Raw genomic sequence first — 11,775 nt, 5'->3', positions numbered from 1 at the left:
TCAATTATCAGCGCTGTCTGTCCTTTTGCAGTTCTCATTGCACATCTCGACTGCAAACAATTCGGTTATCAAACTTCTAACTTAGCTGGGCTACGTTTGTCCTCTATTTCCTTCCTTCCGCGCATGATTTTTTTATAGCATCCCTAAGGGTGACTTTATTTATTTTGAAAAAAAAAAACAGGTTTGCTACAAAATCCTGTTTCGGCAATTTTAAAACATCTGTAGGTCCTTGCATCTGCTGAACAGTGTGAAAACATTCACGTTTTCTAGAGTTGTTCATGGAAGAGAACAACTGACCGAGTGTTAGAAGGAAAAAAAAGTGGCTCATTTCAAAGGATGGGGTTTGAAATCAGCCTCAGTGCTAGAGAAAGTTTTTTTAATCCCTTTAAGACTTTTGTACGGTAGAACAGAAATCTCCCTGAACAAACAGCTGCGTCTAGGTGTGTGTGAAAAATCATTCTCCTTTCCCAACATGTGCACACTTTAGATCGATTGCACTCCTTATCTTGCCACCTAGTGTACTACACCATTACACCAGTGTTTCTCAACTTCGGCAACTTTAAGATGCAACTTAACACGTGTGGACTTCAACTCCCAGAATTCCCCAGAATTCCCCATGGCTGGCTGGGGAATTCTGGGAGTTGATGTCCACGCATCTCAACGTTGCTGAGGTTGAGAAACACTGCATTACACATTCTAGGGTAGAGAAAAAATTATAAAGACAGCTGCACACTATCGGCATTTTTCAGTTTAGCTCCACCGCCCCTTTCAAATAAAGATTCCCAACGTGTTTCAGAAGACTATCCTGTTGCCTACACGTGTCACTGATCCGAAATAAAACCTATTTCTGGGGAACAGAAAGTTACCCAAATGTCTTATCGGTTCAGTTACGAATGTCCTGCGATGGCCCTCTTTGTAGACATAAAATAGGGATACAGATCCAGCTTTAAAACGTTTGTATCCAAGACAACCCCCCCCCCGCCCTGCCAAATCCGACTGGCCTAAACTGAACGTTGCTTCAGTTCTCATGGATGAGACTGCGTACGTGGTAGCAAACCAGCTTTATTGCTGCGGAAAAAGCCGTTACACAAATACAGCTCTATTCTCCAAGAAAGGAGAACGGGTGGCTGGGGAAGTGGGCTACGATCGCTTGCCCTCCGAGTCATCTGTCCCCCCATGGCAGTGGAAACACCCTGCTTCCAAGGAGGGCTAAGGCAGGGCCCAGCGTTGGAGCCAAACGCTCCCAAAGCCACTGCTTGTTAGCAACACACTCTTTGTTAACGCCGCTTCGCTTTCTTAAAATGAGAATGAAGCGTCTTCAGAACCTGATCTTCATTTTCTGTGGATAGTACGAATGCGTTCCACTGAAAAGCAGGAATACAAACAGTCTTGCCAGAAATGCACCATGGCTATTTTATTGTCTTCTCACCGCAGAATTTAGGGTTTCCTTCCTTTCTTGCGAAGGGACTGGCCTTCTCCAGAAAACGCAATAAAACGACTGCTGGCATCATCCTGAGGGAACGAAGCAAAGGTTAGGAGAGATTGTTTGGATTAGTTGAATTATTTTCTGGAATCGCCGTTAGGAAGTCTGATTTTCAAGCTTATTGAGGATCCAGTTTTATTCGGGAAAAAGAACAACAAGAAAAGCTTGCACAAATCATTTCTGGGGATTTTCAGAGTTTGGCTCGCAAGCTACCTCACACAACAGTAGCATCGGAAGATTGCTGTTGATTTCATTTGAAAATTGATAGCGAAATGGTTTATACTTGCTGTGATGAGGGTGGGAAGTTGTTTTCCTTTTTTTTCCTTTTTCCTTTCTATTTTTTCCTTTCTTTTTTGCTTCCCTGCACCTTTTACCCTATTTTTCTTTTTCGTTTGCATTATTTTTATTATTGTAGTTACAACTTTGAATAAAGAACTATTTAAAAACATTTTAAAAGGCACTGAATTGTTTTTTTAAGCTGTAGATTATAACTGCTCAGAGTTTTTAAGATGGGGGGGCCATACAAACCCAATAAGCAAACAAGAAAGACAGACAGACATCGCATTGGATTTAAAAAAAAGCAAACAGAAAAAACTCTCATCATGTTTCTTGAAATATTTGTTTCTTTTTTCTAATCTCTTTGCCTTCTTTGGAAAATGATATATTGCCGATGTTTGGAATGTGATCCATGAGACACCAGAATAATCAGCTACAGCTCCTCTGTCTGGTTGGGCCTCACTGAAGGGCTGCACGTATTCAAGTTCACGATCTGCCTTACCGAGATCCAGCTAAAAAATTCCTATCCAGCTTCACTCACCTCTTCTATTTTCTTGACGAGCGGCCGGGAATTTCTAATGAATGTGATCTTGCCAATTTTGAAGTCGTAATTCGGAATGCCACTGCAAGAGGAGAGAGAACATGTATCCGTTTGGAAGGCCAAAATTAAGCAAAGGTTTAATTATGTCAATTTTGTGACCGAGAGGCTACAGGACAGCTTGTGGATATCGTAACTGGCTGCATTTGCTTAATGTGATGCTCAAACCACTTCCTTGTGGCTTGTTCAGAAGCAATGTTTTTTTTAAAAAAAAAGCTAGGACTTTTGTAAGCCACCATAAGTCATGAGGACGCTAGCAGGCACGTGTGTTTTCAAAATCAACCAATTAATAAACAAAGGTAATTATTGGATTCTCACAACACACTGCTTGACCAACCACCTCACCTCCCTTCAGCCTAGCTCAGCATAATGTGTGAACTCAGCCAATATGGCACAACATGGCTTGTTCTGCTTTGGGTTAAGGGGTTTACAAAGCCAGCCGCTATGGTTATTGACATGGTTTGTGGGCCAATGCATTGGGCCAACCCAGCCAAGTATGGCTTGCATATTAAACCAGGCCTAAACAAACCATGGCTTCATGCAACGAACCAACCAGCCAACCGGCAAAAATGGCAACCCTCTAAGCCAACCATGGTGGAAGTCAACAAAGAACTACTTCAGGGGCCAACCAACCGTCGAATGTCTCCTGGTTTAATTGGAGAGGGGCTTGGCTCAACTCCCTTCTTTTTTCCATCCAGCCTGTTCCCAGATCCAGAAAACGCCTAAGGGAATAAGAGAGAAAAATCATCATCTACGCGTGTGTCCGCCAAGGGTGCCATCCAAACTCAACTGAATAGATTTAAATCTGATTTTATCCAAACCTTCCCTGAAACCAGTCTCCAAAATCTGGATCATGAAAGATTCTCTCTTCGCTTTTCTTTACAAGCGCTCACAAGTTTACAATCAAACAGAGGCCAACTTTAAACTTTAATTATTAACGTAGGCGAGTCTTATCTCAATAAAGAGACTTACACGGAATCCCAGGTCACTCACATAACCGCTGTGGTCTGCTTCAACATCCTAGACAGCAAGAGGAGAAATAAATAAAGCTATTTTATCATGGCTTCGGTATGTAGCATAGGTAGGATGAAATATTCCTCAAGAAGAATTTGCTCTCTTAGGCTTCTCACCAGCTCCATTTCCAACCTGGGTGCGGTTGGGGATATAGCCAAAGGAACATAACCTCTACTAAACCAGAGGTTTACGTAAGTTTGGAATAACCCTGAGATTCACAGCGGCACAAATGAATCTTTTGAAAAATCCAGTTTCCCATAAACGTACCAAGTGGCTAGGCTGTGCTGTGGAGAAAGGGGTTGGATCAGCTGATCCAACGGAGAGAAGCATTCTGCACTGGTCCCATGTTTCATATGGCGTTCAATTCTTCGAACATTTTGAATATAAAATGGATCAGTACTTCTTTCAAGTGAAGGGGAGGGAGGTTGTGGGGGGGGGAGAGAAAGAAGGAAGGAGCCAATGACGCCAAGAAGCAACTTACAGCAGACTCCTCATGAGGTGCTTGTCTCTCTGGTTCTTTGTAACCCAAAGGTGCATCAAAGTCTACCTGAATTAAGTCAAAGCAACACAAAAGTTACAGCCAGTTCACAATCATCAGGGTACCTATAAAGCCATCCTTATTACAGACTGTTTACAAACCCAGTCTACTTACACAGTGTTTTTCAATCTCAGGAATGTTAAGATGCGTGGACTTCAACTCCCAGAATTCCCCAGCCAGCATAGCTGGCTGGAGAATTCTGGGAGTTGAAGTCCACGCATCTTAACGTTCCTGAGATTGAAAAACACTGATTTACAGACTGCTTGTTGGAAGGCTTTGCAAGAGAGTTTTAATTTTAAGTAGAGAAGGGCTGGATTCCTACGAGGCCAAAGTTAGCTTTCTTCCATCTCGGCACTGCATGGCACATCAACCCTCCCAGTGGCTAAACCTGAGTCGCCAAGATGGAGATTGGCCATCTCTGACTTACGTTCATGTCGCATTCAATGATGGACACGGCTTTGTCAGGTTTGGTCTCCATAACTCGAAGTTCATAGATCTGAAAGAAAGAAAGAAGGGAAAAAAAGCAAGTATGAAGAACAAGATGTTTGGAAGTCTCTCCCACCCCGAAAACTAGCTTTCTTCCAGGTCACATGACTGGGAAGGAAGAGGGAGGGGGCTTGGAATGGAAGACTGGCCAGCAAGCCAAGCTGCTCTCCAGCTGAGGCTCCCAAAGGGATAAATTGGAGGATTTCTTTTCTCGATTTTTTTTTCCCTGCAGCCCCTAGCCAGATTGGACTCATTTTCAAACTCGATTTCATTTATTTTTTGCCAGTTTGGTCCTGTTCTCTGGCATTTTCAGAGATTTATCCTGCTGAGAGATAGATTCCCCAGCCTTGGTATATAATTCTGTTTGGACAGAATAGAAAAAAAACACATAAAAAGAGTCTCAAAAGCAGTTTTAGAAGCAAGTTGTGCTATAGTTCCCTTAACTTTTTGGACTGCCCCATCCCAGCTTTGATTAAACTGCGATGATTCTCACCCCCACCCACGGGCATCTGGGCAGGAGGGCCACAAATGACAGCAGGTACAATTTTCAACCTCATGTTGGACATTGCAACAGAAATGCATCTTTGCTGCATTTGTGGACGATATCGTCAGGCACATGTTGTCATTCTGATGGCATTGTGGTTTATAACAGATGCTGTTGCATGCAACTCTCCATGACTGGGAGTTAATGCTGCTTGCAACGCTGATTATGCGCTTGAAAATCTTGCAGAATTCACTGTCAATGTAGGCACAACAGAGGCAGGTTCTGGATGGGAGCTGAGTCCAGCCTCTCCCTTGCTGCAAACAGCTCACCTTACCTTCTCATTGTAGTTGATGGCAATGACGTCTCCAGTGGTCAGGCAAGCAAAATTTCGGAGCGCGTTTTCCAATCTTCGGAGAGCGTTAAATGGAAATATAGATATCTTCTAATTGCGATATAAACATTAGGCAACCCCTTGGGATTTTGACTGGTAGCTGGTTTAAATGCTACCCTGTTGAATCTGACCTCAGTCTTTCGCTCTTTGTGGGAAAGTATCCAGCCAGGACATGTATGGAGCAGCAATCTCTTACTTTTATTTCTCAAAATAGCAATCTAATTTCCTACAGATTGTAATCATTGGTTATCTGTTGAGGGTCAGGTGAACTTTGACAGAAAATCTGAGCTCCATTTGATTCCAACACTCTGTCTCTAGCTATTTCCACTCAAGCTGGTGACTATAAACCTTTGGCCGCTCTAAAAACAAGGACCTTCACATATGTACATTTTTAAAATCTATTTTTGGATGGTGTATGGAGGTCATTTCATTCCAAGTATGTGTAATAGGTAGAAGGAATGACCTTGAGGAACAAGAGGAAGAGCTGCTACCGAGATGATGGTCAGATAAAAGAAACCTGAGTCCAGGCCAGAACTGTAACCTGAGAAAACGTCTCAGACAAGACCATAGTTCTTATGAAGATAAGGGGGGTGGGGGAAGCCCATTCAGACTTGCAAGATCCTGTTACTATAATTTTATAATAAAAGTAGTATTAGACTGCATGACTTTGATTTCCTAGTCCAGTCTACCTCAAAGGGCTGACACTATGCTCCCGCTAAAATCAGAAAGCTATAGCAGAGTAAATTATCCATGAACTTCAGGATATTTAGAAGATATCAGTTATGGAATAATTCTGAACTTCTTTCCCCACATACACATTTAGAAGCAAAGCACTTGAGCTCCAATCAACCAAGCTTTTCCCTCTTGAAAGACAACCCAAAAAGGATACACTGCTTTAGGGTTGGTGATGTCAAGAAAATCAGGACTTTGTGGCTGAAATTTGGAGTAGGTGGCTACTTGAAGGTTGACACTTTCCACCTGCACCAGGCCTCCTTCCTCCAGGAGAAGGTTCTGCATCATCTTGGAAAAGAAACACGGCCAAACTGATTTCAAGCAAGGCATGAAGTTCAATACATTTTTCTGATAAAGTTTGCAAACAGCAACAATGGGAGTGGGAAGAACAGCTAACAAATGGGATTGCAACAGCCAGAGAGGAGAAATTAATCTTTCTTACTTCTTCCCACTAGGAAGGGTTATCTTTTCCCCATGGATGCCCACCCCTACACAGACACTCCAGATCAAATCTTTTTACTTAAAAAAGGTCTCAAAATTGAGATCTGGGGGGGAAAAAGACAGGTGAAATTGACAAGGAAGGACAGGAGGCTATTGAAACTGACTATCTACCACTTTCCTCATCTGCTCTGTCCTACTGCTGTGTAATGTTAAAGACCCACAAAAGGACCTTCAGGAAATATACATTTGACTGTAAACAGCTTTGGGATTTTTAAAATCGAAAGTGGTATATACATGTATAAATCAATCAACCTCATTCATATTAAGTAATCCACTTTAATGAATCTAACCAATGGTTTAGGAGCAGGAAATCTGTTGAGTATCAGATACTCCCATCACTTCACTAAACATCACTAAAATATATTGAGGAAGGCTGAGTTAGATGCACTGTTGATTATTTAAAAATGGAAATGTTTATGATCAAATGAATCTTGCCACATATTGGGTTTGAGTACTGTATCTCTAATTTAATTGAACAAAACTGTCAACTTACCCAGTGTGGAAGGTAACAAATGCCTTCATCAGCCACAAATTCAAGCACACCGCAATGAGTCATCCGGTCTGAATTTTTATTAGTCAGTTTAAACAACATTGGGTAGGTAATATTAAGCCGGCCTAGTGGGAACCAGAGGAGAGAAACCTGTGTGTTACAATACATCAAAGGAGATACTCTTGAAGCTTGCAGAAAATCCCTCGGACTGCTTCTGAAGAACTTCAAGGCCAAGGTTTAATTGATCCAAAATGCCATCATTAAGATTTGACCAGGCCATTGAAGATGGACATAAGAAATCAGCCAGGCCAAAAGATCAGGTGTAGAGGGTAAAGATGATGGCCTTCATGGAGATCTGCAGGAACCATTACCTAGGCAGAAGGGGATGAAGCATTTCTAAAGTTCAGAACGTCCAGATAACATTCGGAAGCAGCTCAGTCAGATGCCTCCCTAATTCACTGAATTATAACAGGAGGAGGTCCGCCACAATCAGACTTGCAAGATTCTGTTATTGTATCCAATCTCAATCAAGACGTTTTAGCCTTCCTGTGGAGTTGATTTCCTGATCTGGTCTACCTAGTGGGGCTAAGCTCATCTGCCTCTCCCTGAATGGTTTTCAGCTGGTGGTTTTTAATGCGTTTAAACTTTAAGAAATGTTTTCCCCTTTCCTCCTGCTCCGTTTTTTTTTTAATGTCTTTGAGATTGCAGGTTGGTGGACCAAACTTATCTTTGTGTAAAAGCTGCTGCACGAATCGTTTTGGCTGAAGGCTTGTAAACCACAGTGCTTTTAGGAGAACAGTCCTTTAAAGAAATAGATGGGCAACAAGGGAATATCAAGTACGAAAACACATTAAATATACTCGATAAATAGTTACTACTTACTGAGTTGATCCAAAGCAGAGGGTGGCATAATTACTGCAGGAAAAGACAAAACAATCAGGGAAAAAATGTCAGGAAAAATAGATACCAAATGGCAAAGGAATGCAATCTCATAGCTGGCTGGGGAATTCTGGGAGCTGAAGTCCACACATCTTAAAGTCGCTGAGGTTGAGAAATGCTGCTCCAGAAGGAGCCCATACAAGGAAACAGGATGTTCCCTCAGGACAACAGCCAAGGGACACACCCAGTTGGTTGGCAAACAGGTAGGACAGGAGGCCCAACACTCATGAAGAAATGGTGACCCTCTTAACCAGAGCAAAAGGCCGGGTTGGTTATCCAAACATGTTTAAAGAGGTAAATCACATTCCTAGCAAACCTTGGATTGTAAACAGATTTACAAGCTTCGGAGGCTGTATTTAGTACAAGCTGATGGCTACCAATCTGGTCAATTTTGAAAGTGAATTAGGCAATGGAGGATGTGGCTATTAATATCTAATAGCCGTGCTGTCTCTAGGTTATTTTTAAGACAGGAGGCACTGTGTCTCTTAATAGCAGTTGCATATAAAAATCGTTAGAAATCCCTTTGAGAGGCTTGTAAACCAAAGTGCTTTTAGGAAAACGCAGAGGAGCTCTGTAAATAATGCATCACTGTATTTATTACATTTGGCAGCCAAGTTTATTATGAAAGCAGTTTCCATAATAAAAGTGCTTTTTTTCAGTCTTAATGTGGGAGCGTGCTTTGCTTAGAATATAGTACCATCCTAAAGCACCCCTCATTTTCTTCAACATACAAGGAACCCTTGTACCATTATCCTGCTTGTGGGCTTCGACTGACATCTGGGGTGCTGGATGAAACAACCGATGGGCCTGATCCAGCTGCAGGACTCTTCTTAGGTTCTTATCCTCAAGATTGGTAGCTGGCGTTTTTTGCACCCAAACAGCAAGGCTTTCCAATGCACAACAGTGTCAAATCAGCTCATTTCACCCTAAACTGAGCAGTTGATAGGAAGAAAGCTGGGGGGGGGGGCGGAAGTGGGGAACCAAGGACAGATTCTTGTGGAAAGACGACCTGCTCGGTTTTATACTGAAAACACACTCCTGAACCAAGTGGATAGTTTAGTCCAGTGGTTGTTAAACAGTTTGACCCAATTATTCCTTTCCCCAGACTTGAATAATGTCATTACTCCCCCCCCCTGACAAAAGCAGACCTTGCTGTTTTAAACAAGGACCTCAGCAATGGCCATCACAAACTGGATCCTTGACTCACAAACAAGCCATTACAAATGGCTCCATTAACCCCCAGGATGTGCCCAAATTACCCACTTGGTTAATTACCCCCAGTTTAAGAACCGCTGGTTTAGTCCTTCAACTTATCCTAAAATGCCCTTTTGTATTTGGCTCCAGAACACGGAGCTCAACATTTGAATCCTGAAAGAATAAGCTGCATAACTCCAGCTTAGCCTGCAAAGCGATGGGCAGATGCTCACATATTGAAAAAAGGAAGACTTGGGCCAGAAATGTGCCGGCTTGTAACTTCACACTATTTCAGATGCTACCTATGGCCCAAATAGTTTCATTGGTATTTCAGGATGCTAACTCTTCAGCCTTTCAGAGAGGGGAGGAATTAAAACCAAACCAAACAACACATACTTTTTCCGCCCTTCTCCACATCTGATCTGTCATTAGGGCCAGCGAGCATAGAGACAGAGAAACAGCGGTACTGGGTGGAGAAGCGGTTCTGGAAGACGCGGGGAATCGGATGGTCAAACATGTTGAAAGAAAACTGGGGGGAAGGAGAAGAGGAAAACAGAAGGCGTAAGAGGAGCAATATCAGAATAAATTGGACAGAACTGGATCACACCTATTTTATTCCCCCCTTTGGAACCTTAATAGAAATCGCATCCTGTCTCTGCCCCAAATTTGGTTACGGGGCAAGGATGGATCAAACCTCCGGTCCACCCCAGCTCTTTTAAAATCAGTTGATCCCCTGTTCTCAATCACTGCCACTTCCGGTTGTGAGGCCACCTCTTGTTTTAAAAGTCCGATTCCGGCTCCTTTCTCAACACAGGCCCCTAAAAAACCAGCATGGAAACCCCGGTGGGAGAGCAACATATTAAACATCTGGCATTGAATAACCCAAGAATACTACGAATAAGGCAACCCTCATGTTATGATATTAAATATATACATTAAACGCCACATGCAGAAGGCAGCCCACTGAGAAAGGCTCTGCCCCCTCAACCCCCCCCAGTTCTGGTGGGGGACAGGACGGGATGGGAACTACCCCCCAACTATTTGCAGAGGAAAGTGATGTGGCAGGAGGAGAGGGTGGATTTTGTAGTCCACCACTCCTAGATGAGAACTGTAGTCCACCCCATCCAGATGGGGTCTGTAGCCCACGCCCTGGATGGAATCTGTAGCCCACTCCACCTGGATGGGATTTATAGTCCGCCCTTCCTGAGTGAGCATCTGTAGCCCAACCCCCAGGATAGGGTTTGTAGTTCACCCCCCTGGATGAGGTTTTGTAGTTCACAATCCCTGGGTGGGGTTTGTAGTCCATTCTGCCTGCATGGAGGCCGGTAGCCCACCCTGCCTGCATGGGTTTTGTAGTCCACAATCCCTGGATGGGGCTTGTAGTCCATTCTGCCTGCACAGGGGTCTGTAGCCCACCCCGCCTGCATGGGTTTTGTGGTCCACAATCCCTGGGTGGGGTTTGTAGTCCATTCTGCCTGCATGGGGGTCTGTAGCCCACCCGGCCTGGATGGGATTGGTAGTCCACCCCGCGGAGGGGGCAAGCTTCAGATAGCCGAGGTCCCCTCCGGCCAGATGAGTCTGCATTTTCCCTCCCCGCGAGCCTCTGCCTCTCCCTCAGTCCCTCCCTGGACCCCGAGGCCGAGAAGTGGTGGGGGGTCTCCCTTAGGGCCTGTACCATGATGGCGACGCCTCCTCCTGCCTCCCCTCACAGCCGGCCCGGCGTCCCCGCGAAAGCCGGCAGCCGCTGCCGAGCCGCTCCTCCGCTCTTCGCCCTGTCACGAAGCCTTCCGCGGCGGGCGGGGAGTCGCTCTTCGGCCTAGGCCCAGGCCTTGCCGCGCGGGACCCCCGAGTCGGCCCCTCCTGGGGAGCAAGCGGGGATGAGGCCCCCCACTCGCAGTACGGGACGCTTCCGCGGGACAGAGCAGGCAGGAAGCCGAAAAGGAGCGGAGAAACTACGCTTCCCAGAATGCAGTTCGAACCACCGGCCCGTCAATCTTTTCTTCCGAGTGTGCGCACGCGCCTAGAGCGAGCCTCTAAAAATCTATCCCTGTTTTCCCTCGTAGTCAAAGTAATCGGGTATCTTTAAGATACCCTGGGATACAGGCATAGACTTAGCCATGCACGATGTCTTTCCTCACAAGGCGTCTAGGTGTTCATCAACTCAGACAGACTGTGGGGAACGTTAAAGGCAGGGAATGCCCGCATCCAACATGGCGGCCACCAATTTGCCCTTACAGTCCTGACTCTCCGGTTTTTTTTTCCTTCTGAAAGGAAACAAAATGGTGGTCGGCCCTCCTGGCCAAAGAGTTGGGAAGTATTCCTTTATAACAAGTACTATCGGTAATATTTAGGCGCTGCGGGTAGGAATAAGAAATTGGACGGGGATACTTGAGTAGTGAAAGAAAGCAACGACAGGAGCATATTTATACGTTATACTGTATAGCATATAAAAAACTGTGAGCGCTATGTAATGTATAAAAATGTAAAAACAATAACAGAAGCCTTCCCCCTCTTCCCCCCAAAACGGAACAAAAAAATCAGTTCTTTCTTTCTGTTTATTTGGATTTAATTATTTCAAGCCCTGGGAAGGGACGGGACCCTCTCATCCCTCCTCTGTGATTATCTCAAGCACCTATTTCCGGCCCCCTC

The 11,775-nt window shown here is 44.5% G+C and overlaps 1 protein-coding gene across 1 annotated transcript; it reads right to left on the bottom strand.

The window, feature by feature from the left end:
- Positions 1–1,044: 1,044 nt before the first annotated feature.
- On the bottom strand, positions 1,045–11,074 carry UFD1 (ubiquitin recognition factor in ER associated degradation 1). Its single transcript, XM_007422431.4, has 12 exons — positions 10,802–11,074; positions 9,523–9,655; positions 7,876–7,908; positions 6,997–7,118; positions 6,160–6,290; positions 5,214–5,286; positions 4,337–4,405; positions 3,853–3,918; positions 3,330–3,377; positions 2,991–3,079; positions 2,301–2,382; positions 1,045–1,512 (listed from the first exon to the last, which is right to left on the bottom strand). Exons 1-12 carry the CDS (start codon positions 10,802–10,804, stop codon positions 1,438–1,440), a joined length of 924 nt encoding a protein of 307 aa, XP_007422493.1. The 5' UTR covers positions 10,805–11,074; the 3' UTR covers positions 1,045–1,437.
- Positions 11,075–11,775: the final 701 nt, after the last annotated feature.

This window comes from Python bivittatus, unplaced genomic scaffold (genome assembly GCF_059951505.1).
Source record: "Python bivittatus isolate LINGU-HERP-01145 unplaced genomic scaffold, Pbiv_v1 ctg000100_np1212, whole genome shotgun sequence".
Taxonomy (NCBI): Eukaryota; Metazoa; Chordata; class Lepidosauria; order Squamata; family Pythonidae; genus Python; species Python bivittatus.
The sequence above is the reverse complement of the archived record's forward strand: the minus strand, read 5'-3'. Positions and strand labels throughout refer to the sequence as shown.